The sequence below is a fragment of the Bufo gargarizans genome, chromosome 3 (assembly GCF_014858855.1).
Source record: "Bufo gargarizans isolate SCDJY-AF-19 chromosome 3, ASM1485885v1, whole genome shotgun sequence".
Taxonomy (NCBI): Eukaryota; Metazoa; Chordata; class Amphibia; order Anura; family Bufonidae; genus Bufo; species Bufo gargarizans.
In genome coordinates this window covers 555,001,347-555,026,353 of record NC_058082.1, presented here as the reverse complement: position 1 = coordinate 555,026,353, position 25,007 = coordinate 555,001,347, and the positions used below count along the sequence as shown (strand labels likewise).

Below are 25,007 nucleotides of genomic sequence, written 5' to 3'. Positions count from 1 at the left end.
TAAAGGTCCTGAGTTGAAATATCACACTCAACCTGTGGACGGGGGAGATGCTTTTTCCGGGTATAAAGCAGCCATTTTTTATAACCTTTTACACCCCCTTTACATATTGCTCGTCATGTTGAGATCGTCCCGATCACTGGCATTTACGAAATCATTGAGACTTCCAGTAATAACTTCAGAGATCTCCCGACTACAGCTCCACCTAGTGGTAGACCATATATATTGTAAAGGGAATATTTCACATGAATAATTTTAGTGAGCAATGCTGGATTTTTTTGAAATTCTGGAGTTGCAGCTGCGGCAGAGACGTAAATCGCTCTGCTAAACTGTGATATTTGGGCATGCGATGGGTGTCACGCCCAAAATCGCAGTGTAGCCGAACCATAATTCCTGAAAAAAATAAAATATAAAACATTCAAATGAAAAGAAACCCATGATATACATGCCAACTGTTCAAGATGGGATTAGTTGTAGCTTTGTGGCCCAATTCCATGGCACAATCATGTGTATTTTATATGGTTTTATTGTTTACAGTGTTTTACACAAAATTATTTTTAGATTAGAAAAATTAGATTTTTTTTTTTGCAGCAGTCTCTCTATATAAGGGCTTGTTCACACAAACGTGCCGTGTTTTGCAGTCCGCAAATTGTGGATCCGCAAAACACAGATGCCGCCCGTTATATAAATGGACAAGAATAGGACATGATCTGCAATTTTTGCAGGGCCACGGAACGGAGCAACGGATGCGGACAGCACACGGAGTGCTATCAGCATCTTTTGCGGCCCCATTGAAGTGAATGGCTCAGATGTGGAACCAAACCGCGGTCATGTGAATGAGCCCAAATAATGATATTATTGCCTGTCGGAGTATCAGGCAATTAGACCTTGCCTTTGGTCTGTATGATCATTAGGACAGTGTTTCCCAACCAGCGTGCCTCCAGCTGTTGCAAAACTACACCTCCCAGCATGCCCGACAGCTAAAGGCATGCTGGGAGTTGTAGTTTTGCAACAGCTGGAGGCACGCTGGTTGGGAAACACTGCATTAGGATATGTGTTTCACCTCCTACTGTGGTTGGGGACCATAATTAGGTCTCTTTTTTTGTAAAAACAGAAAAAAATTCAGTTCTGTTCTCCCCAAAAAAAAATTATATGATGTGATACAAAAACTACAGATATTTACAATCATGTCAAGGGAGAGCAGAAAGTGCTCCAGTGAAAGGGTTAAATAAAAACCTCTGCAGTTGTCAGACTTGCACCTAGAGGCACAGTAGGCTTGTGCCTATAGGCAGCTCCGAAAAAGTGCCCCGTGCCACATATCTGAGCCTTATGAATCCAGCCTAAGGTGTGGCCGGCGTGATGGGCGGAGTCTAAGGCGACAGATACTCTGCGTCTGCAAGCTCCTGAGGCGTCTTGAGGCCGCTTCCTCCCTCCTCCCAGCGCATTGTATCCCCAGCTCTTGTAGAAATTATTCTTAAGTCTGAAAGTGAAAAATAAAACCAAACCGAACCGAGGCGTGAGAATGATTCACAGTGACGAGCCCTCAGTCTTTGTGTTAATTGCAATCAGGCGCAGAAAGTGCAGGCGGCTAATAATAGACGAGCCAGAGATAATAGACGCCGAGAAGAAAATGGCTGCATAGCCACCAATGTTTGAGAAGTGACATCAGGGATATTCCGATAAGCAGCACATGACCAGACCCCAGACAAAACCCCCTAAACTAATACAGGACCCTGGCAAGACCCCCCTAACCCTGTGCTGGCTCCCAAAATGCACACTTGCTTGGCTGTTCTCAGAACTTCCATAGAAATGAATGGAGCATGCTGGGAGTCGTAGTTTTACCACAGCTGGAGTGCCAGAGGTTAGCCATCACTGCCCTAACTAATAGAAACCACAGACCAGACCTCCTAAACTAATACAGACCACAAACCAGGGTTTCTCAACTCCGGTCCTCGGGGCCCACCTACCAGTCATGTTTTCAGGATTTGCTTAGTATTGAGCAGGTGATATAATTAGTGTCCATGCATCAGGATTTACCACAGGTATTCATTCTGTGGGATATTCTCAAATCCTGACCGGTAGGTGGGTCCCGAGGACCGGACTTGGGAAACTCTGCCCTAAACTAATAGAGACCCCAGCCAGACCTCATAAATAAATTCAGACCCTAGACCGGACCCCCTAAACTAATACTGACTACAGACCTGACCTCCTAAACTAATATGGACCCCAGACCAAACCCCCTAAAGTAATCGAAACCAAAGACCAAACCACCAAAACTAACACAGACCCCAGATCAGACACCTCTAAACTAATAACGACCCGAGACCTGACCCCTGTAACTAATACATAACGCAGACCAGACCTCCTCAACTAAAACAGACCCAGACCAGACCCCCTAAACTGATACAGACCTCAAACAAGTCCTCTCAACTAATACAGATCCCAGACCAGAAGTCCTAAGCCAATCAGGTCCCAGACCAGACCCCCTAATCAGGCTGAGAACAAAACCAATAAATACAGACCCTAGACCAAACCTCCTAAACTACTACAGACCCCAAACCAGACCCCCTAAACTAATAGAGACCCCAGCAAGACCTCCTAAATAAATTCAGACCCCAGACCAGATCCCCTAAACTAATTCTGACTACAGACCTGACCTCCTAAACTAATATGGAACCCAGACCCCCTAGATACAGACACCAGGTAAGACCCCCCTAAACTAACACAGAACCCAGATCAGACTCCCTAAGCTAATAATAAAAAAAAAAAACCCCATCAACTAATACAGCCCCCAGACCAGAAGCCCTAAGCTAATCAGGACCCGGACCAGCCCCCCTAATCAGGCTGAGACCAAAACCAATAAATAAATACAGACCCCAGACCAAACCCCCTAAACTAATACAGACCCCAAACCAGACACCCTAAACTAATAGAGACCCCAGCCAGACTTCCTAAATCAATTCAGACTCAGACCAGATCCCCTAAACTAATACTGACTACAAACCTGACCTCCTAAACTAATATGGACCCCAGACCAGACACCAGGCAAGACCCCCTAAACTAACACAGACCCCATATCAGACCCCCTAAACTAATACAGACTTCAGACCAGACCCCTGTAACTATTAAAAAACCCAGACCAGACCACCTCAACTAACAGACCCAAGACCAGACCCCCTAAACGAATACAGGCCCCAGACCAGACCCCATCAACTAATACAGACTCCAGACCAGACCCCCTCAACTAATACAGACTCCAGACCAGATACCATAAGCTTATCAGGCCCAGAACAGAAAACAATAAATAAATACAGACCCCCAGATCAGATCCCTAAACTAATACAGACCCCTAAACTAATCAGGCTTCAGGCCAGACTGCTGAACTGATACAAATCCCAAACCAGGCCCCCTAAACTAATCCAGACCAGACCCTCTGAACGAAACAGGCCCCAGACCATACTCTATAAATAAATTCAGACCACCAAAACAGACCCCATAAGCTCATACAGACCCCAGACCAGTCTCCCTAAATTAATCAGGTGCCAGACCAGACTGCTGAGCTAATCCAAACCCAAACCAGACCCCCTAAACTAATACAGACCCTAGATCAGACCCCCTAAACTAATGCACACCCCAGACCAGACCCCCTAAACTAATGCACACCCCAGATCAGACCCACTAAACTAATGCACACCCCAGACCAGACCCCTAAACTAATAGAGACCCTAGAATACACCTCATAAAGAGATACAGACCTCAGATCAGACCCCCTAATTTAATCAGGCCTCAGACCAGATTGCCTAAAGAAGATTATTTAAACATTCATTTCCCCTTTAATTCTGGTGCATGGAGGGTCCATGGAGTCGTCCTGTCTTCTGTAAGTAAAGCTTCATCCTCATAGAATGAAAAGTTTCTCCACTTTCTAATAAACGCTAGGGGTCGATTACTAATATCGCTGTGCCAGTATTTGGTGTAAAAAAACGCTGCATGACCCCCAATAGTTTGTCGCTTTCCAGGTGTTAAAGTTGTCTACTCCAGGCGTACACCTCGTCATAATGTAGGCGCATCCCCCGGCAGTGTAGGGACTATAAAGGCTGGTGCAAAAAATCTATTTTCGATAAACTATACATTTTCAGGCTGTTTGCTGTCAGTGAATGGGAACATTTGTCATTGAAATCAGCTGACAGTAATATGGCAACTTGGATGTAGTGATCAGCACAGGTCAAGGGCGCTCTGCCACGGCACCGGTGCTGGCACATGGCACAATGCACTGGGGGGGGCCATTGTCGATTTTGTATTGTGGCCAGCCTGGCCAGTTGTCACTTGCACGACTCTTGCCCCATGTCCCCCATCTGGGCACCCACCCTTCATCCTGTTATTCCCCTGGCTTTAGATCCTGGCACTGCTAATTATAAAAGCTGGCGGAACCCATCCTAGGTGACATGGAGCCATCTGTAGCCTGGAATTCCTGTCTCATCGTAACCTGGCAGCCGGTGCTGGAGATGTCGCCTGTCAGCTACTGTGCAGACGCTGCCGCCGGGTTGTCTCCATAAATCAGTGGCTGTATGAATGTCGGGTATGAATATTAGCCATGTGCTACACGCATTACCAAGCTTTTGTTTCCTTCTTATTGCTTTTTTCCAGCTTTTTTTAAAAATATAGTTTTTTTTAATGGATTAAACACTGCACCAAAACGGCAAACGTTTTTGTGCATTTACAGTTACAGCTGTGGGTGAAAATGAACCAAAAAAATCAACACCTGCAACATGCATGCTTCTTCTTAAAGGGCCAGTCCAGTTTTATGTAAATAAAGTATGATGAAAAAGTTCTGCAACTTTCTAACATACTTTGTGTGTGAAGATCTCTGCTTGCTGTGAGCAAATGGGAACCTTTGCGTTTAAGAAGCCCTCCTGACCTAGTCCAGCTGAGCCAAAACCAGGCGTGAAGCCTCCGCAGACATAAGGTATAAGGGAAAGATCTGCACCTGTTCTGTGTTTAGAGTCACACCTGGTTTTGGCTTAAAATCACTGATGGAAATCACTGATCGAACACTGACTTGTGAGAATGAGGCTTAATGGAGCAGAGCTGCAATACCAGACACAACCAGTGTGCAGGGATGGCGCTGTTTGTAGAAGAAAGCAGCCATCAGAGAACTTCTTGTTGCCTATGACGAGCCAGTATACTGTAAAATATCCGATAGACATTGAGTTTTACAGTATGTAAATATTCTGCTTGCTCTGGGGTTGCTATGGTAACATTAACATACTAAATCTGCAAAGATATCCTGCTTCATGACTTCCATGTTCCTAAGGGTGCATGCGCAGAAGAGATAATCCATGGAAGCTTCCCTGCCACCACGCCAAGCATCTCTGAGCAGCCCCAAAACGGTTTTTCATCCTTACCATATAAAGGACCCCCCTTGCCGCTGGCTTTTGGAGTCAACCCCCTGACCAGGCTCCAAGGAGCCCCAGGGTCTAGACAATTTTCTGCAAGCAGCACAAGCCTCTCACCTGCCATGGACTCCAGGGTGGGAGCTCTGTCCCACACTGATACATTGTAACAATCTCAATTTGAACTATGTAAACAACAATGTTTCCATTAACTGACAATAATACTGGAAATGACATGGAAGGGAAATAGAGCCGGACGGGCCCTTTAACTACAGGTTTTGTTTGGCCCTGTTGCAGGTTTCATGAGTGGGACGTCTGTGGGGACACAATCTCCTTCTGGTTCTATCGTTAGACCGGTCGCTTTGGACGGGGGTGATCCGGGACGTCCAGGCTTCTTCTTCATGTTACATTTTATGTGGGATATTAGATACAAGATTTTCGGTTGTGAACGAGCGTCCCAGCGGAAGCCAGGCTGTAAATCACCTTCCCCCTGCCTGCTCCTCACATCTGCGGACTTGGCAGGCTCAGATCCCAGGGCAATAATCTGTAGGTGGATCGGCCCGTCCGGGGTCATACAATATACAGCCCATATCATATGAGCAGCCATAGATATTGGGTGGCTCTGCAGTTAAGGGTTGTGTCATAGAACTATGAGGGCAGGGGATGGGGCTTCCGGGGTCTCTGCCCCAGGTGTTAAATTCCAGGGGGGGGGGGGGGGGGGATCAATACACAAGCATTGTGCCTTGGTCAGGGTACTTAAAGGGGAATATTTGCCTTGGGTGGGGAAAGCTTGGCTTCTTCCAAATAAGGGCTCATGCACATGAACATATTTTCTTTCCGCTTCCTTTCGTTGTTTTTTTGCGGACCGTTCACTTCAATGGGTCCACAAAAACTCTGTGTGCATTCCGTTTCCGTATTTGTGTTCCGCAAAAGAGTAGTGCATGTGTATTATTGTCAGCAAAAAATACGAAACGCACACGGAACACATACGTATTTTGCGGATCCGTACTGTAGAAATGCTATGCCCAGCCCGTAGTGCTCATGTGTTTGGTGATTAATAAGTTTCTGTTTCCGATCCGCAAAAAACTGATATGTTTTTTGGAATAACAGAACGGGAGAGGACTTAAATCAGAGGAAACTCAGGGAATAACGGATCCGTAAAAAACAGACCGCAAAACAACAACGGTCGTGTGCATGAGCCCTAAGAGTAGTATTATACCCCCCTATTGTCATGTCCCAGAAAACAGGGCTAGGGCTTATGCTAATGACCCCCAAAGTGTGGATTTCTGGCAGGTCTTTGTGAACGTTCGCCAGTGGATTGGCGGAGCAGCTTGAAATGTCACGTGAATGGAGTGTGGTCATCATAGAGGGGAGTTTCCGTTGCTCAGATGACTCCTACACAAAAGGGGGTGTCTACAAAAAGACGACCCATTATAAGGGATATTCCTAATATACACTTCATTCTCTTTTCTCTCCCCATTTCCTAATGGCTAGAGTAACTATGCCGCTTGCTCTGGGGTTGCCATGGTAGCGCCGACCGACTAGGCAGCAAGGACTTTTATAAAATTGGAAGTCACGTGACAGGAAGTTCATGCACAGAAGAGTTTTTTTGCTTCTGCAACTCTAGCAACCCCAGAGCAAGCGTCGTGCTTGACAGGAGAAAACTACTCAAGGGATTTCTTATTCTGAAAAAAATCCAAATGGGGTGGAATCCGGGAAAAAAATTGCAATTCCACCATAGTTTTATGACTTTCATTTTTACGCCTTTCACTATATGGTAAAACCGGCCTGTTCCCTTCATTCTCCAGGTCAGTATGATTACAATACCACATTTGCCTAGTTTCTCTTGTGTTTTAATACTGTACAAATAATTTTAATTATTATTATTTTTTTATTCTCTTTAAGCTTTTTTAAGTCCCACTAGGGGACTTAAATAAGCGATCTTCAGATTGAAAATCAGTTCCAATCACCTGAATGGGGCTTGCAGAAAATCAATGTACTTGCCGCCCCATTCAAATGAATGGAACTGAGTTTCAGTTGCAGAATTTTCTGCCACAAAACCGCCATGTGTGAAGGCGCCCAAAGGGAAGTTCTAGACTATTACAGAGCATGAACGGCTTCCCTGATCTCCGCGCAGGGAAGCTGGTAGGACCGCGGAGCTGCAGAGCTCCTGGGGAAAGTCACCTCAGATGCCATGGTCACAACTGACCATGGCAACTGAGGGGTTAAATGCCTGCGCAGGCATTAGCCCTGGGTGTCTGCAGTTTAAAACCCACCGGCTATGGCACTGCTATGTTCGCGAGTGGACGCCATGTTTAAAGACCCAACTAGATGGTTGAGAAGGAGTTAAGATTTGGCCGCCCTGAACACAAGGTGGACATTCAGCCAGATGGCTTGCTTCTATTTTTCTTTCCTTTTTATCTTTTGTTCCCTCTTTTCCTGCTGGAAGACGTTTCATTTAGAGCCCAGATTGCTTTTAAGGTTTCTTTAGTCCTCCCTGGACAGTGGAATATAGATCCAGCTCCACTTCTTAACCAGCTGCCATCAGCAGATAAAGTGGAGAAATCAATGGCTCTATTGTCCCTGGTCACCTGGGACGGGCGGGGGGTGGAGGCGACGATTACTGCACTAGGTAATTTGCTGGACTCTCTCCTGGGCTTGCTATTCAGCATCGGCACTATCATAGCGGCAGCAGAAGGCGCAGCTTTGTTTAAATACGGGAATTTCATCCTAGTAAATTAGACAACACGGACGTGAATCTGACTGATGGCTCATTAGAGATCACAGGAGATCGCTGCCATGAAAGGGCGTGTACATTTACGCAAACAACCTTTCTGTTGCTCCAAGACATCTAAAATAAGGCAACTTTGTAGCTAGCATTGATTGGTGTACACAGCTCCTATGCAGACCTATAGGTCGCCATCATTACAGATCATATGTGTAGTCTGTGTGGTCATTCCTTCTGACCAAGAAAGACCAGAAGAGGTGGACAGTTCTGAAGGATGAGACTGAGGGGCCTGTTTTTAGTCAATAACCATGACAACATATTTCTTCATAAGAGCTGCAGAAACAAAACGATAGAAGTCCTCTTTCCTGTTAATGGATTGAATGTAAAGTTCAAAAGGTACACATGGACAAAAGGGAGACCACATCGGGTAGGATCCAGAAGAAGGACCCATCAGGTTCTAAAGCCATCAGCCATAATAGGGCTAATCAGGTCAGACAATGGACACCCGAAAATATAGATCATTACTCATGGGAGCATTAATTCTGGGGCATATTTCACATGCAATTTATCATTCATCCTGTAATACTCATGGTAGGGGGCGCTCCAGACTACACATCCAGACTGCTGTTATAGGGGGCGCTCCAGACTACACATCCAGACTGCTGTTATAGGGGGCACTCCAGACTACACATCCAGACTGCTGTTATAGGGGGCTCTCCAGACCACACATCCAGACTGCTGTTATAGGGGGCGCTCCAGACTACACATCCAGACTGCTGTTATAGGGGGCTCTCCAGACCACACATCCAGACTGCTGTTATAGGGGGCGCTCCAGACTACACATCCAGACTGCTGTTATAGGGGGCGCTCCAGACTACACATCCAGACTGCTGTTATAGGGGGCGCTCCAGGCCACAAATCCAGACTGCTGTTATAGGGGGCGCTCCAGACTACACACCCAGACTGCTGTTATAGGGGGCGCTCCAGGCCACACATCCAGACTGCTGTTATAGGGGGCGCTCCAGACTACTGTTAAAGGGGGTGCTCCAGACTGCTGTTATAGGGGGCGCTCCAGACTACACATCCAGACTGCTGTTATAGGGGGCGCTCCAGAATACACATCTAGACTGCTGTTATAGGGGGCGCTCCAGACTACACATCCAGACTGCTGTTATAGGGGGTGCTCCAAACTACACATTCAGACTGCTGTTATAGGGGGTGCTCCAGACTACACCTCCAGACTGCTGTTAAAGGGGGCGCTCCAGACTACACATCCAGACTGCTGTTATAGGGGGCGCTCCAGACTACACATCCAGACTACTGTTATAGGGGGCGCTCCAGACTACACATCCAGACTGCTGTTATAGGAGGCGCTCCAGACTATACATCCAGACTACTGTTATAGGGGGCGCTCCAGACTACACCTCCAGACTGCTGTTATAGGGGGCGCTCCAGACCACACATCCAGACATCTGTTATAGGGGGTGCTCCAGACTACAATTCCAGACTGCTATTATAGGGGGCGCTCCAGACTACACATCCAGACTACTGTTATAGGGGGCGCTCCAGACCACACATTCAGACAGCTGTTATAGGGGGCCCTCCAGACTACACCTCCAGACTGCTGTTATAGGGGGCGCTCCAGACTACACCTCCAGACTGCTGTTATAGGGGGCGCTCCAGACTACACCTCCAGACTGCTGTTATAGGGGGCGCTCCAGACCACACATCCAGACTGCTGTTATAGGGGGTGCTCCAGACTACAATTCCAGACTGCTGTTATAGGGGGCGCTCCAGACTACACATCCAGACTGCTGTTATAGGGGGCGCTCCAGACTACACATCCAGACTGCTGTTATAGGGGGCGCTCCAGACTACACATCCAGACTGCTGTTATAGGGGGCGCTCCAGACTACTGTTAAAGGGGGTGCTCCAGACTGCTGTTATAGGGGGCGCTCCAGACTACACATCCAGACTGCTGTTACAGGGGGTGCTCCAGAATGCACATCTAGACTGCTGTTATAGGGGGCGCTCCAGACTACACATCCAGACTGCTGTTATAGGGGTGCTCCAAACTACACATCCAGACTGCTGTTATAGGGGGCGCTCCAGACTACACCTCCAGACTGCTGTTATAGTGGGCGCTCCAGACTACACCTCCAGACTGCTGTTAAAGGGGGTGCTCCAGACTACACATCCAGACTGCTGTTATAAGGGGCGCTCCAGACTACACATCCAGACTACTGTTATAGGGGGCGCTCCAGACTACACCTCCAGACTGCTGTTATAGGGGGCGCTCCAGTCTACACCTCCAGACTGCTGTTATAGGGGGCGCTCAAGACCACACATCCAGACTGCTGTTATAAGGGGTGCTCCAGACTACAATTCCAGACTGCTGTTATAGGGGGCGCTCCAGACTACACATCCAGACTGCTGTTATATGGGGAGCTCCAGACTACAATTCCAGACTGCTGTTATAGGGGGTGCTCAGACTACACATCCAGGCCGCTGTTATAGGGGGCGCTCCAGACTACACATCCAGACTGCTGTTATAGGGGGTGCTCCAGAATACACATCCAGACTGCTGTTATAGGGGGCGCTCCAGACTGCACCTCCAGACTGCTGTTATAGGGGGCGCTCCAGACCGCACCTCCAGACTGCTGTTATAGGGGGCGCTCCAGACCACACATCCAGACTGCTGTTATAGGGGGTGCTCCAGACTACACATCCAGACTGCTGTTATAGGGGGAGCTCCAGACTACACATTCAGATTGCTGTTATAGGGGGCACTCCAGACTACACATCCAGACTGCTGTTATAGGGGGAGCTCCAGACTACACATCCAGACTGCTGTTATAGGGGGTGCTCCAGACTGCACCTCCAGACTGCTGTTATAGGGGGAGCTCCAGACTACACATTCAGATTGCTGTTATAGGGGGCGCTCCAGACTACACATCCAGACTGCTGTTATATGGGGAGCTCCAGACTACAATTCCAGACTGCTGTTATAGGGGGTGCTCAGACTACACATCCAGGCCGCTGTTATAGGGGGCGCTCCAGACTACACATCCAGACTGCTGTTATATGGGGTGCTCCAGACTACACATCCAGACTGCTGTTATAGGGGGCGCTCCAGACTGCACCTCCAGACTGCTGTTATAGGGGGCGCTCCAGACCGCACCTCCAGACTGCTGTTATAGGGGGCGCTCCAGACCACACATCCAGACTGCTGTTATAGGGGGTGCTCCAGACTACACATCCAGACTGCTGTTATAGGGGGAGCTCCAGACTACACATTCAGATTGCTGTTATAGGGGGCACTCCAGACTACACATCCAGACTGCTGTTATAGGGGGCGCTCCAGACTACACATCCAGACTGCTGTTATAGGGGGTGCTCCAGACTACACATTCAGATTGCTGTTATAGGGGGCACTGCAGACTACACATCCAGACTGCTGTTATAGGGGGAGCTCCAGACTACACCTCCAGACTGCTGTTATAGGGGGGGCTCCAGACTGCACCTCCAGACTGCTGTTATAGGGGGAGCTCCAGGCTACACATCCAGACTGCTCTTATAGGGGGAGCTCCAGACTACACATTCAGACTGCTGTTATAGGGGGAGCTCCAGACTACACATCCAGACTGCTGTTTTAGGGGGAGCTCCAGACTGCACCTCCAGACTGCTGTTATAGGGGGCGCTCCAGACCGCACCTCCAGACTGCTGTTATAGGGGGCGCTCCAGACCACACATCCAGACTGCTGTTATAGGGGGTGCTCCAGACTACACATCCAGACTGCTGTTATAGGGGGAGCTCCAGACTACACATCCAGACTGCTGTTTTAGGGGGAGCTCCAGACTGCACCTCCAGACTGCTGTTTTAGGGGGAGCTCCAGACTGCACCTCCAGACTGCTGTTATAGGGGGCGCTCCAGACCGCACCTCCAGACTGCTGTTATAGGGGGCGCTCCAGACCACACATCCAGACTGCTGTTATAGGGGGTGCTCCAGACTACACATCCAGACTGCTGTTATAGGGGGAGCTCCAGACTACACATTCAGATTGCTGTTATAGGGGGCACTCCAGACTACACATCGAGACTGCTGTTATAGGGGAGCTCCGGACTACACATCCAGACTGCTGTTATAGGGGGAGCTCCAGACTACACATTCAGACTGCTATTATAGGGAGTGCTCCAGACTACACATTAAGACTGCTGTTATAGGGGGCGCTCCAGACTACACATCCAGACTGCTATTATACGGGGCGCTCCAGACTACACATCCAGACTGCTGTTATAGGGGGCGCTCCAGACTACACATCCACACTGCTGTTATAGGGGGCGCTCCAGACTACACATCCAGACTGCTGTTATAGGGGGCGCACCAGACTACACATTAAGACTGCTGTTATAGGGGGCGCTCCAGACTGCAGTTATTTCTCCTTCATGACACTTTTCCTCCCAGACTGACGGAGGCTGATCGGACTTAATGTACAAGATCCAGGGCCCAGATCTCAGCATTGACATGGACTGTGGATAAACCGTCTCACATCAGCTTTTGGGGATTATGTGTTATATGCAAACCTGCTCCAGATTTTCTGCTGACTACTGAAATGTTAATGCCAGGAGTGGAAGGAAGCATCAAAGACGATGTCCCACGCTCATATTTATTCATTACAGACAAAAAGGAGAAAAGGAAACGCGCTGCTCTCGTCCTGCGCTCTAATGTTCCTTTAATCTCCACCACAGTCTCTAAAGAAGTCCCTAGAGAAATTTACTGAACGTCTCTATGGAAAAAAGGTGACAGATATTTCCAAAGCATCCAGCTGTCACTGGTAGTTTCACTGACATATAAATTTAAATGCTACAAAATGGTGGTCATATCTTAAAGATCATATGCCAGCATGATCAACCCTATGAAGCCAGGCATGATGCCTCATAAGGTTGATCCTGCTGATTAAAATGATACCAGTCTTGTGAAAATTGGTTGTGGTGTTCCCGAGAAGAAAGTTTTACTCTTAATACAAGTAAAGGCTTCAGTGCACCAAGGGGGTGGGGCCTAAGCATATCCACTCCCTAGCTTTCCAGTGCTGACCCCGCCCCCTCGGGGCCCTAAAGTATAAAACCTTTTTTCTTGGGAACACCAGAACCGTGACCCCTCTATTAGCTACCCTTGCTCTAAGACACCATATCACTAACATCATACAGTCTTACACCCATTAAAGGGATTATCCAACTCCTATAATGCCCCCCAAAATGCCCGGGCCCCTCATACTGGGCATACTTACCACACTCCCCGGCACCCACATCGCTCCTGATGCCCGCATGGCCGCTGCTCCATCTACCCATCGCACAGATCAAAACATCCAGCAACGGGGGCAGCCAATAGCAGGCCGCAACGGGAACGAGCCTCTCTAGCATCATGGTGACACTAGGGAGGATCGTTCCCATCGCGGCCTGCAATTGGCTGAATTCTCAGCCCCCTCTCCGGATGTTTTGATCCAGGCGACGGGGCGATGCAGCAGCGGCCGCGTGGTCATTAGAAGCTATGCGGGTGCCGGGGAGCGGGGTAAGTATGACTAGTATGAGTGGCCTGGGCATTTTGGGGGGCATTATAGGAGTTGGATAACCCCTTTAAGGTTACGTCCACATATAGCATAAATGCTGAAGATCATCCCTCCGGATTCATGGGCAGAAAATCTGCAGAGTATCACAGTAGCAACGGAGCAAATTGACTCCGGTCCTAATAAGCCCCTTTAGCTGGCGCCGGCCTCTACATAACTTCGAGGTATCCACTGACTGTCTAAATGTAGAACCTCTCCCTTGCCGGCATAAATTTAGACTATTTTCTACGCCTAGGCCCGTCCCCGTCCATGCCACGTCCACTTTCTTAGACCTGGCGTGAGCGGGAAAAAGTCGCAGATTGCGCCAGAAATACGCCTAATATATTTATGATAGTAAATGACCCCCTATGACCTTTGACTGTCACGCTGCCCCAACATGCACTACACTGGCATCCTTTTATATGGCTGGGTGGACTATGGGGCCCCAAGGTGTTCAGGACCTTCTGTGGTCGCCACCTCAGCAACTTCTGTCACCACTTCCTAAAAATTAAGACCCTGAAGATTTAAATAACCAATTCAGCTCTGCTACATCAGTGTCTGGTGCAGGATAGGAATGTGGGTGACACAGCACAGGGTTGGATTTATTGATTCTGTAAAGCGCAGCAATTAACAACTGCAATTAGCAGCGATGTCGGCTCAATAGGAGATTTAAAAGCCTTCCCTGTGTAAGATGACATCTGACCCCCAGCCCCAGCAGATTCCAGTGACAGAACATGTGTCAGATCAGCTCCATGTTACACAAAAGGACCTAAGGGTGACTGCTAGGTTCACGTAGGGTTCAGTTTCCATAGCTTCCTCTATGAACCAACCATCATGGATTAATCTAATGCCCCACAAGACCATGTACTGTAGAGCCCCCTCAACAGGTTCAACCTTCTGTACATACAGTATAGCACTGGAACTGGTGGTTTGGAAGGCCCATGTCTATCAGAGAGTTCATACTGGGTGGTCCTCAGGACCCTCATCCATTAGCCAACTGGAAAAGGAGCTGTAAAGCATATTTGGAGGAGACCGACATCAATGCAATGCATGGACATGCCATTGACTTCAAAGGACACTGTGTAATACTTCATTTCCCCTGTGGTGGCGCTGTAGGGAAAGTGAACACTTACTATTAGGTTTTCCTACTGATCACAGCTGATCACTGGGGATCTCAGAATCAGGACAACCTGTGATCGATTTATAGTATGGAGACCCTTCTAACAAAAAGGGACTCTGCAAAGGCTTATTTTAGGATACTTTGCTTTACTTATACATATGGCAATGCTATATCTTGCCTTATACTCCAATCATGAATTATAGGATTTAATCACGGGAGTTATAGGCATTCGTGGCAAACAGCTGAATTGTGAATGCAGCTCTGGATGTGACTGGAGAGATTAAAACATGACATACAGTAACACTAGTGCAAATTGCCTATATTAACCAAACGTATAAGGGATATAAAAATGGATGCTAGAATCTAATTGGTTGCAATGCTCAGGCGGATTTTTCCTTTGGATAGATCCTGCCAGTGTCTGCTCTCTGTATTATCATCTACGGCTTCCCACTTACCCACAGTTGCAACAAAAAAAAATCACCATGTGTAGTACCCCAGAGCAGGCACTACTATACCTTCGCCCTGCTACTGTCTCTTATTGCTATGAAACTCTTATGTTCATGTAATGTGCCTGGAAGACACTGTTTCCTACCAAGGGAGGGGTTAAAAGGATAATTGTAGTTTAGTCTAGTCGGGTCTCGAGTTGGAAGCAGACGAGTCAAGATGGTGCAGTGAGGGGAATGGTCCCCCCTTCTGCAGCAGGAGTCTCCCAAGGGAAGCAGCTCATAGAGCACACTGACACCTTACAGATACAGACAGAGTATTACGAGGGGGTCAACAGCCAAAGGCACCCCACTCAGAGGTAACAGAACTGTCATAAAGTCCAGCTACCACACTGAAGCCTGAGTTTAGCACAGCAGAGAAGGATAGAGCAAGGTATCCAAGTTTGCCAGCCAGTTTACCCCAAAACCTGCTCGAACCAAGAGAAAAGATCAAGTGTTGTCTGAATGCAAGTTTATTCAAGAAAAGCTGTTGAACTTTATAAAGTCTGGACTCAACTTACTCTCCACCTCCTACAACTCTCCCCTTTATTGCTTCAGAGCCTAACCCTGGGGGCCAACGGTATCCAGGTAGGAGCACCGTGACACACACAGAACTTGTAAGGCTGCAGCATCACCACTCGACATTCCTAAAAAACCTGGGACACGATTGGCCCTGGGGGCCGGGATGTTGCACATGATCATGCAAATTAGCTCAAATCAGCCAAACCAGAAACTTATCTGTAGACAGCCCTGTTTCAGGGTTCTTGCCCTTCATCAGTATTTGGCAGCCAACCAGTACCAAACCCCCCCGAAACCATTCTGTCTACAGACATCTCATGTTCAGTGTTAGATGTGTTAGTGGCACTGCTGAAAAATCCAACCATTTTAGACAAATTTACTTAAATAATAGATGATTTTGATGATGGAATTTCTGTAGATCCTACAATTTGCTTACTAGGAAATATTTAAAGGGCAAGGTAAATGATTGCAAAGGCAGCCTCTTTCTACAGGAACGTGGTGTTCTTAGCCGGTGGACACATAAATCTGTGACACTTTTAAAAACATTTTTTGCTTGGATTTTCAAAAATATTCAACTTTGAGATCTGATGGAAAGTTAGGATTAGACTTTTATTGTTATTTTTTTTGTTGTTAAAGGGGTTCTCTGCTTTTCACAATCCTTACTTGTTGGAAGGATCCTTTCACAATAAGCTGATTATATCGTGTCCTCCTGCTGGGACAATCTGCAATCAGCTGTGATCTGTAAGGAATCTTGTGTTCACTTTCCCTGCAGCACCCCCGCTGGAGAAATAAGGTATTACACAGTGTCCATTAGTACCAATTTGTTCTCTGTGTGATACAGAACAGGCCAGGTCCTCCAGAGCCACAAACCCTCTAACCACTCACCACTATGGCCATGATATGAGGATCTTGAACAGAGGGCCCCTCCCCCTCTATTAACCCAGTATTTCCTTTTAGGGTGTATGACAATGGGTTTTCTAATCTGGACAACCCCTTTAAGAAGTGTCGGACTGGGCAGGCTCTGATACCATAGTGGGCCCCAAAGTTTCAGAGAAGAAAAAAACATTTGGAGCTGCCTTTGGAGACAATAAATTGCCACTAGGGTCTAATCAAATTGAATCATATCCTATTAGACGTTATTGATGATATGGGGGTTGGGCCCCAAGTGTTCCTTTTGTGATTGCTTTCCATCTATCTGAAAATCCAATTAGATCCAAATGAAGTGAGATGTACTTACCTTGTTTAAAGGGAGTGTCCAGCACTAGAAAGACATGGCTACAGTCTTCCAGAAACAGTGCCACACCTCTTCACAGGTTGTTGGTGGTACTGCAGCTATCCCTATTCATTTGAGGTGGCTAAGCTTCAATACCATACACTACCCAAGAACAGGTGTGGCAGTAGTAAAAAGGCTGCCCTGTTTTTCTAATCCAGTTCAACCCCTTTAAGTCTAACTTACCTCCTTCTACTTAGAGCCATCAGATCTTCTATGATGACAGAAGTACTTCTACTCCTCAGCCTCCATCTCTCGTGGATAACACCTTCACAAGTGAAATGCCATTCAAGTACACATCAATCCCATAGACATCTAGTCATGGGATCTGCTAATATTTATGGCCACCATAACAGAGGATCGGCTGCTGGCCAAATCATCAGGAATTCTCTAGGACAGCAGGAGAAGGAAGGTCATCGGTTGGGAAACCAACAACCCAAAAAATAGTCATTGATACCTAGTGTATGAATATGTCTGTGAACTGGTGTTTCTCTAAGGCCTCGTTCACATCACCGTTTCTCCTTTCCGTTCTGCGGCTCCGTTGAGGAGCAGGAGAACGGAAAGGACGGATTCTGCAGATAACTGAGACCTAACTGAGCGTAACAGAGCCTAAAGACCCCATAGACTATAATGGGGTCCATTCGGTGTCCGCTCAGAACATACAGAAGCCGTCCTTTCCGTTCTCCTGCTCCTCAACGGAGCCAGAGACCGGAAAGGAGAAATGGTGATGTGAACGAGGCCTTAACCAAATAAGTTACCAAATAATCTACAGATGTAGCAGAGTTAAATATGACATCTAGGAACGGAGATATGGGTGAGATTATTAGGATCAATTACAACTACATCATATCCTTCAAGTCATTGCTCAGCTTTGTAAACAACCCTATATAGCAAAAATAGAAACCTAGCTAAGCCAGCCTCACATCTGCAACTAGTTCTTTCAGGACAAAAGCCCTTTATTAGAATAAAGCAGATTAAAAAAAACATCTTATGTAGTTGAGAGGCCTTTGGTGGAACTCTGGGTGGGTATTATTTCTATTATAGAGACCAATTAATATATGTGATGACTATTGTAGGCTAGGCAATGGTCCTCTTGGTTTCCGGAAAAAATATATGTAAATTTGCATATCTAACATCTACTGGCTTTGAAAAGCATGCAATATTATATGGGGTAGAATGTCCAAAGGTTTTCTTTAGGCTCCAGGGCTACCCCTGAATTCCTATAACCACATCCCAGCTAATGACCAAAGTGACTGTGCAATGGTTGGGTGCTGAGATCTCATCCTACAGAAGGAGGTGCAAATTAGGACATGGAAATCTAATGGCAAAACAAATGGAAGAATAGGACTTTCAACTAAAAAGTTACCCCAGCCATGACCAATTTAGGCCAAGTGGGCATACAGTTGGCTGATCACTGATGGATCGACCAAGCTTTGTTATGGCCATTGGCCAATGAAGATAATGAGCTTGGTGCGTATGGGAACTAATGACAAGGAATCCATGCTTGGTTGAAGTTTTCTGAAAACCTTGTCTGCATTAGCTGACTAGAGAGACAGACAGGTAAAGGAGGCTTCTTGACCACAAGTGGAAACACCATCTAACCACCTGTGACCAGGTATCTGATCAGTAAAGGTCTAAAGGCTTAAGACCCCCACCCTGAGTCCTGCCACTCCATTCAACCCTGTGGGACAGTAAAGAAGTACAAGTACAGCTCTCCATTATCTCTGACAGTCCCATCAAGATGAGTGGAGCAGCAGAACACATGCATAAACATTGATCCATTAACTCAGGCGACCACATTCTTGTGATCGGTGGGGGTCCAAGTACTTAGACAACTGCCTATCGTATATTTATCACCTGTTTTGTGGATAGGTGATAAATTGTTATGGTGATACAACCCCTTTAGGCTTCCATTTCTATGGTCAGATTCTTTCATGAGCATGGCACAGTAGGCAGCTGTCATCGCACCACAGTCTTGGCTACTTATGGTGCCACTGTTCTTTATGTATCAATGATCCCAAAGTTTGGGACCTGGTTGTGATTGTTACCTGTGTCAGGGACTAGCTGTAGGAGTTGCAGATGTGGCAGTTGCACCAGGGTCCTGGTACCTAATAGCATCCAAAGTTCCTCTGCCACATTTGAAGAAACCAGTATTATGGGCCATGTAATAGATGGGACACTGTTACAGATTTAGCATTGGGGCCCACGAACTTCAAGCTATACCTCTGAATTTCTTAACTCTTCTAGTTGAACTGTCCCGGGGCAAAAATAACAACTATGATGACCTATAAGAAAACTTGGAATGCCATACTATGCCACCATGAGCAGTGGTTACGTTGAGGACAAAGGATAATTATGACTATGGTCTTTATTCCACCCTCTGTCCTCACTTCCAAAGTCTTAGCACTTAGCTTCTCTCCTCCATACTGTACTCTGAATACTCTTTAGCACTATAGGTGGCCCTGCCAGCTGGTGGGCCCCATAGCACCCACAATGTCTACTATGGTGGTGGTTTGACCCATGATGCTATTATCATTGACCCTTGACACACAATAGATGAATCAACTTGGCATCTCAAAAAGAGTCCTCTGCCACCAGTATACCCACTGTGGATAGAATCAGCTAATTAGGTGAATCTGAAAGACCTATTCTCTCATCATCTACACTCTTGACTTGCATTGATATTGTTCCCCTAAGTTCCTAAACGTGTGATACATTTGGATGTAGCAGAGTTAAGTCTGTCACTGTTCTTTTGTTTAGTGCCTTGTAGTAAGGATGAGGCAGCAGGCTACCAGCAATCATGGTGATGAGCACCTCTCCTCTGCTATGCCTCATGTCTTTTTATCGATAAGCACCTGCATCTTAATTATTTCATGATCTCAGTCTTTTCCTGTATGTTCAATGTTCTCTGCAGACCGCCTAGTGGTAATGTTAAGGTCCACATGATGAGCATAAACTCCGTCAATCATCTCCTTATCGTTGACCTTTCCATTAAAATTTCACGATTGACTGCAGAACCTTCAAGTATCCAAGATCCAAGAGAATAATCCGGAAATCCCACTGTCACATTGAATCTTCTGGTCTCCTGGCAGCTCACCCAGACAGGAACATGAGGTAGGAATATATTAGAAGCTGAAAGGCATCTTCATTCATCACGTGCCACCACCACCAGTTGACAGAGTCCCATTTCATCTGACGTTGAGTTAAGGGTTTGTGACTGAGGTAAAAAATTTAAATAAAATGAACGTCCTGCTCCAAAAACCTCAATCAGCAAATTGCACTGTGTAGAGCATCATCCACGTGCCTTGCCATGCCTTGAAGCCTTTAATCCTTCTCTGCTGTACATCTTTGCCAGTAATGGAGAATTCAGCTGGAGCATGGAGACAGTAATGAAGTTCTCACTGAATCCCAAATGAGTAGGAAGATTTTTCCACATTTAACTACTTCCATCTATCATCTTCCCTTCCGTCCAGCTATGTCCAGATATCGGAAGATTTGTCGTCACGGAGAAGCTCTGGGTCAACTAAAACCTTCATTTCCATGTTAATTTTGGAATATTCCATTCATCCCAGCATGAAATGTCCCATCGATCCATTCAGTTCTTGACCCAATCAATGGTTCCTCCACATCCTTCGAGCCGCTTAGTTGGCCTCCATCCATTTGTAGAGTAAATCTCTCTTAATCGTTCAGGTCACTATAATACCTTGCACTTGTAAATGGCTTAAAGCTTAGTCGGGATGATGCTCCGCGTAAGAAGCTTTACATTGCAACATGTTGATTGACACGACACGAATGGAACAAATAAAGTGTCACTGTGCCGGCACCTCCTACAAATGCAGCATGGCTAAGAAGACTAAGAACCCCATTGTGGCTGCAGAAATAGGTGTGGCATCATCCTATAGTAGCCTGCAGCCCACCTTACACCTTGGAGATCCTCTACCGACCAATCACGGTGGAGGACTACGAAGAATATATTGACTTTAATCGGCCGTTGACTATGGACAATTCATTTGCATGGTCAATGAAGGCTAGAGAGGGATTGACCCAAGGACAGGTGCCTATCATAGGAGCCAGTGACTGTCTCCTTCATTCCCAGTGGGATATCGAGGCATGCTGAATTTTAATTTCCGAGATCACAAGAAGCAATTATGATCAGAGCCGCGAAGATCATCTATGACGGCGGTCTACTCAATCCTATGACTGATAGCTCCAAAACTGAGAAGATGAAGACTCCAGCCCCATATATAAGCGCACATATAAGTATATTGTAGCGCTTATGCCTCACGAGCTGGCAAATTACCTATCTGTCTTATCTAAGATACCTATAGAAAGCTGTAGACACAATGAGCACCTCCACCATCCCTGTAATTACAGAGCGTAGCTCATTAAATGACAGGAGCATCCCAACATGCAGTACACCATAAAAGCCGGCTCAGATTTTCATCCTCTCCTTCTCACATCCCCCCAGCGCTCGCTAACCCCACCCTATCATGGTCTTCTTCACTCCCTATTCTACAAGTGATACACGTTGTCAGCCACACCTTTAACCCCTCTGTAGCCACCGGGGATGGATGACAGCCATGGAAAATGTTGAAAATAACCCTGTGGAGCAATCGGGGAATTAAATCCCACATGTGCATGTAATTAGCCATGGCGATATAGCAGTGCAGCTCAGGCTTCAGACCCGTCACTCAAAATCAATACTATGTATCTGCATATATCTTACATTGATACATTGTATAAGCAGTGGTGACCCCGAGGTATAAAATCTATCACCACAATCTACCTCATTAGTGGAGATATCATCCTGACATCCTTCTCTACAATCCCTGGAATGGAATGAAGGCTTCATTTCAGGGGTGTAGCCCAAGTCACATAGATAGATACCACACTTGTTACACATCAAACCAAGCATACATTAAATTCTAAATCATAGGCAACATTAGAACATTTGATGCTTCCCATGAATTTTTTGGACATTTATGGTCACCTGTACATGTCCCCCACCCTGGCTGTTAACAAGTCTCCCGGAATGTGCTAGGGGCGGGGTCCTCTACATCTCCCAGCTCTTCCAGAGGCTAGGATTGGGATTTAGAGGGTAAAACCATTGAAATCCTATTTATTTCTTGATCAATCCCCGCAGTTAATTGTTTAAGCATCAACCTCAGTGTTCCCGATCGTAAAACAACAGGTTTAATCCTCTGCCACACGCCTCTAATACCCCAGCACAACCGTTCCTCTATCTGGCTAGTGGACACAATGTAAAATGTTACAATGTATCACAGACAAGAAAGCCCCCATTGACAGAACAGCCAGGTGTGGATGGATGCTCTACTTAGAGAAGACCCCACCATGGCCAGCTGCCCACGCCAAGGTGCTACCTACACCTGAGGCAATAATTTTCTATTGTGATATGAGGCTGGGGGTCCATGACTATCCCACCACCTCTGCCACCCACTCTTCTCCTCTGGATGCAATGATTAAGGGATTTACCTGTTTTGTTCTTCTCATACAGCACAGCATGGTTGAATTTGTTGGTCTACTTTCCTCTTTCCTTTCTGTCTCCTTCTTTCCTTCCTCTCTTGCTCTCGCTCTTCGGTCTCCCCCTCTCTCACACACACATAGACAGGCACACACTCTCACACATGCAGCAGTAGGGGGGTTCACGGAGACTGGAGGGTCTGCTCCCTTGCTCTCATCACATGCATGCACGCCCAGTCTCCCTGTATCTTCAGCAGACTTGTTCACTGGCTCTCAATGACTGCTCGCCTCCTCCGTCTCTCCTTTTCCCACCCCTCCTCATCCTTGTCAGCCGCCTCCTCCCAATCCCTGGTCATGAATATTTAAACACCTACAATCTGTACCCAATTACCCACGACTTTCCCTGTGCAGGAGAAGCAGAGGGGGCATTTTGTACCTCCACCCTTCCATCTCTTTATGTGCTTATGTCATCTAGTGCCCCCCACCCTCAGTACTATGCATCTCCAGGCAGAGGGGAGAGGAGCAGGGTGTGTTCTGCACAGACCCCAGACCACAGCATCCATTGTTCAGGTGATGAGGACCAGTGGTGAGATCATCCAGTATGACATCACAGGAGGCAAGAGATGTCTGTATCTCACCCCAAGGGGATGCAGGGCATGTGTCCTATCTGCCCACATCACAATCAACTGGTTATATTACTGTATGACTCACAGGTGGAGAGACTGATAGATAAAAGATGGTAGAAGATAGATAGATAGATAGATAGATAGATAGATAGATAGATATGAGATAGATAGATAGATAGATATTTAGATAGATATGAGATATATAGATAGATAGATATGAGATAGATAATAGATAGATAGATAGATAGATAATAGATAGATAGATAATAGATAGATAGATAATAGATAGATAGATATTTAGATAGATAGATAGATATTTAGATAGATAGATAGATAGATAGATAATAGATAGATAGATAGATAGATAGATAGGGGGATAGACAGACATATAATTCATCAATAGATAAATATAGAGATACTAAAGGTAAAATGTATCTCTAGTCTAGATAATGTGCACATCAATGATAAGTAATGTATGTACACAGTGACTGCACTAGCAGAATAGTGAGTGCAGCTCTGGAGTATAATACAGGATGTAACTCAGGATCAGTACAGGATAAGTAATGTATGTACACAGTGACTGCACCAGCAGAATAGCGAGTGCAGCTCTGGAGTGTAATACAGGATGTAACTCAGGATCAGTACAGGATAAGTAATGTATGTACACAGTGACTGCACCAGCAGAATAGTGAGTGCAGCTCTGGAGTATAATACAGGATGTAACTCAGGATCAGAACAGGATAAGTAATGTATGTACACAGTGACTGCACCAGCAGAATAGTGAGTGCAGCTCTGGAGTATAATACAGGATGTAACTCAGGATCAGTACAGGATAAGTAATGTATGTACACAGTGACTGCACCAACAGAATAGTGAGTGCAGCTCTGGAGTATAATACAGGATGTAACTCAGGATCAGTACAGTATAAGTAATGTATGTACACAGTGACTGCACCAGCAGAATAGTGAGTGCAGCTCTGGAGTATAATACAGGATGTAACTCAGGATCAGTACAGTATAAGTAATGTATGTACACAGTGACTGCACCAGCAGAATAGTGAGTGCAGCTCTGGAGTATAAAACAGGATGTAACTCAGGATCAGTACAGGATAAGTAATGTATGTACACGGTGACTGCACCAGCAGAATAGTGAGTGCAGCTCTGGAGTATATAACAGGATGTAACTCAGGATCAGTACAAGATAAGTAATGTATGTACACAGTGACTGCACCAGCAGAATAGTGAGTGCAGCTCTGGAGTATAATACAGGATGTAACTCAGGATCAGTACAGTATAAGTAATGTATGTACACAGTGACTGCACCAGCAGAATAGTGAGTGCAGCTCTGGAGTATAATACAGGATGTAACTCAGGATCAGTACAGGATAAGTAATGTATGTACACAGTGACTGCACCAGCAGAATAGTGAGTGCAGCTCTGGAGTATAATACAGGATGTAACTCAGGATCAGTACAGTATAAGTAATGTATGTACACAGTGACTGCACCAGCAGAATAGTGAGTGCAGCTCTGGAGTATAAGACAGGATGTAGCTCAGGATCAGTACAGGATAAGTAATGTATGTACACGGTGACTGCACCTGCAGAATAGTGAGTGCAGCTCTGGAGTATATAACAGGATGTAACTCAGGATCAGTACAAGATAAGTAATGTATGTACACAGTGACTGCACCAGCAGAATAGTGAGTGCAGCTCTGGAGCATAATACAGGATGTAACTCAGGGTCAGTACAGGATAAGTAATGTATGTACACATTATTTTGAGTCTGATGG

The 25,007-nt window shown here is 46.3% G+C and overlaps 1 protein-coding gene across 1 annotated transcript in view; it reads right to left on the bottom strand.

The window, feature by feature from the left end:
• The window catches only part of GAP43 (growth associated protein 43), a 55,850-nt gene extending 32,985 nt beyond the window's left edge, over positions 1-22,865 (bottom strand). The window contains exon 1 of the mRNA XM_044287402.1: positions 22,604-22,865. Within this exon, the coding sequence (XP_044143337.1) occupies positions 22,604-22,633 (30 nt within the window). The 5' untranslated portion in view covers positions 22,634-22,865. The remainder of the gene's footprint in view (positions 1-22,603) is intronic.
• Between the last annotated feature and the right edge of the window lie 2,142 nt (positions 22,866-25,007).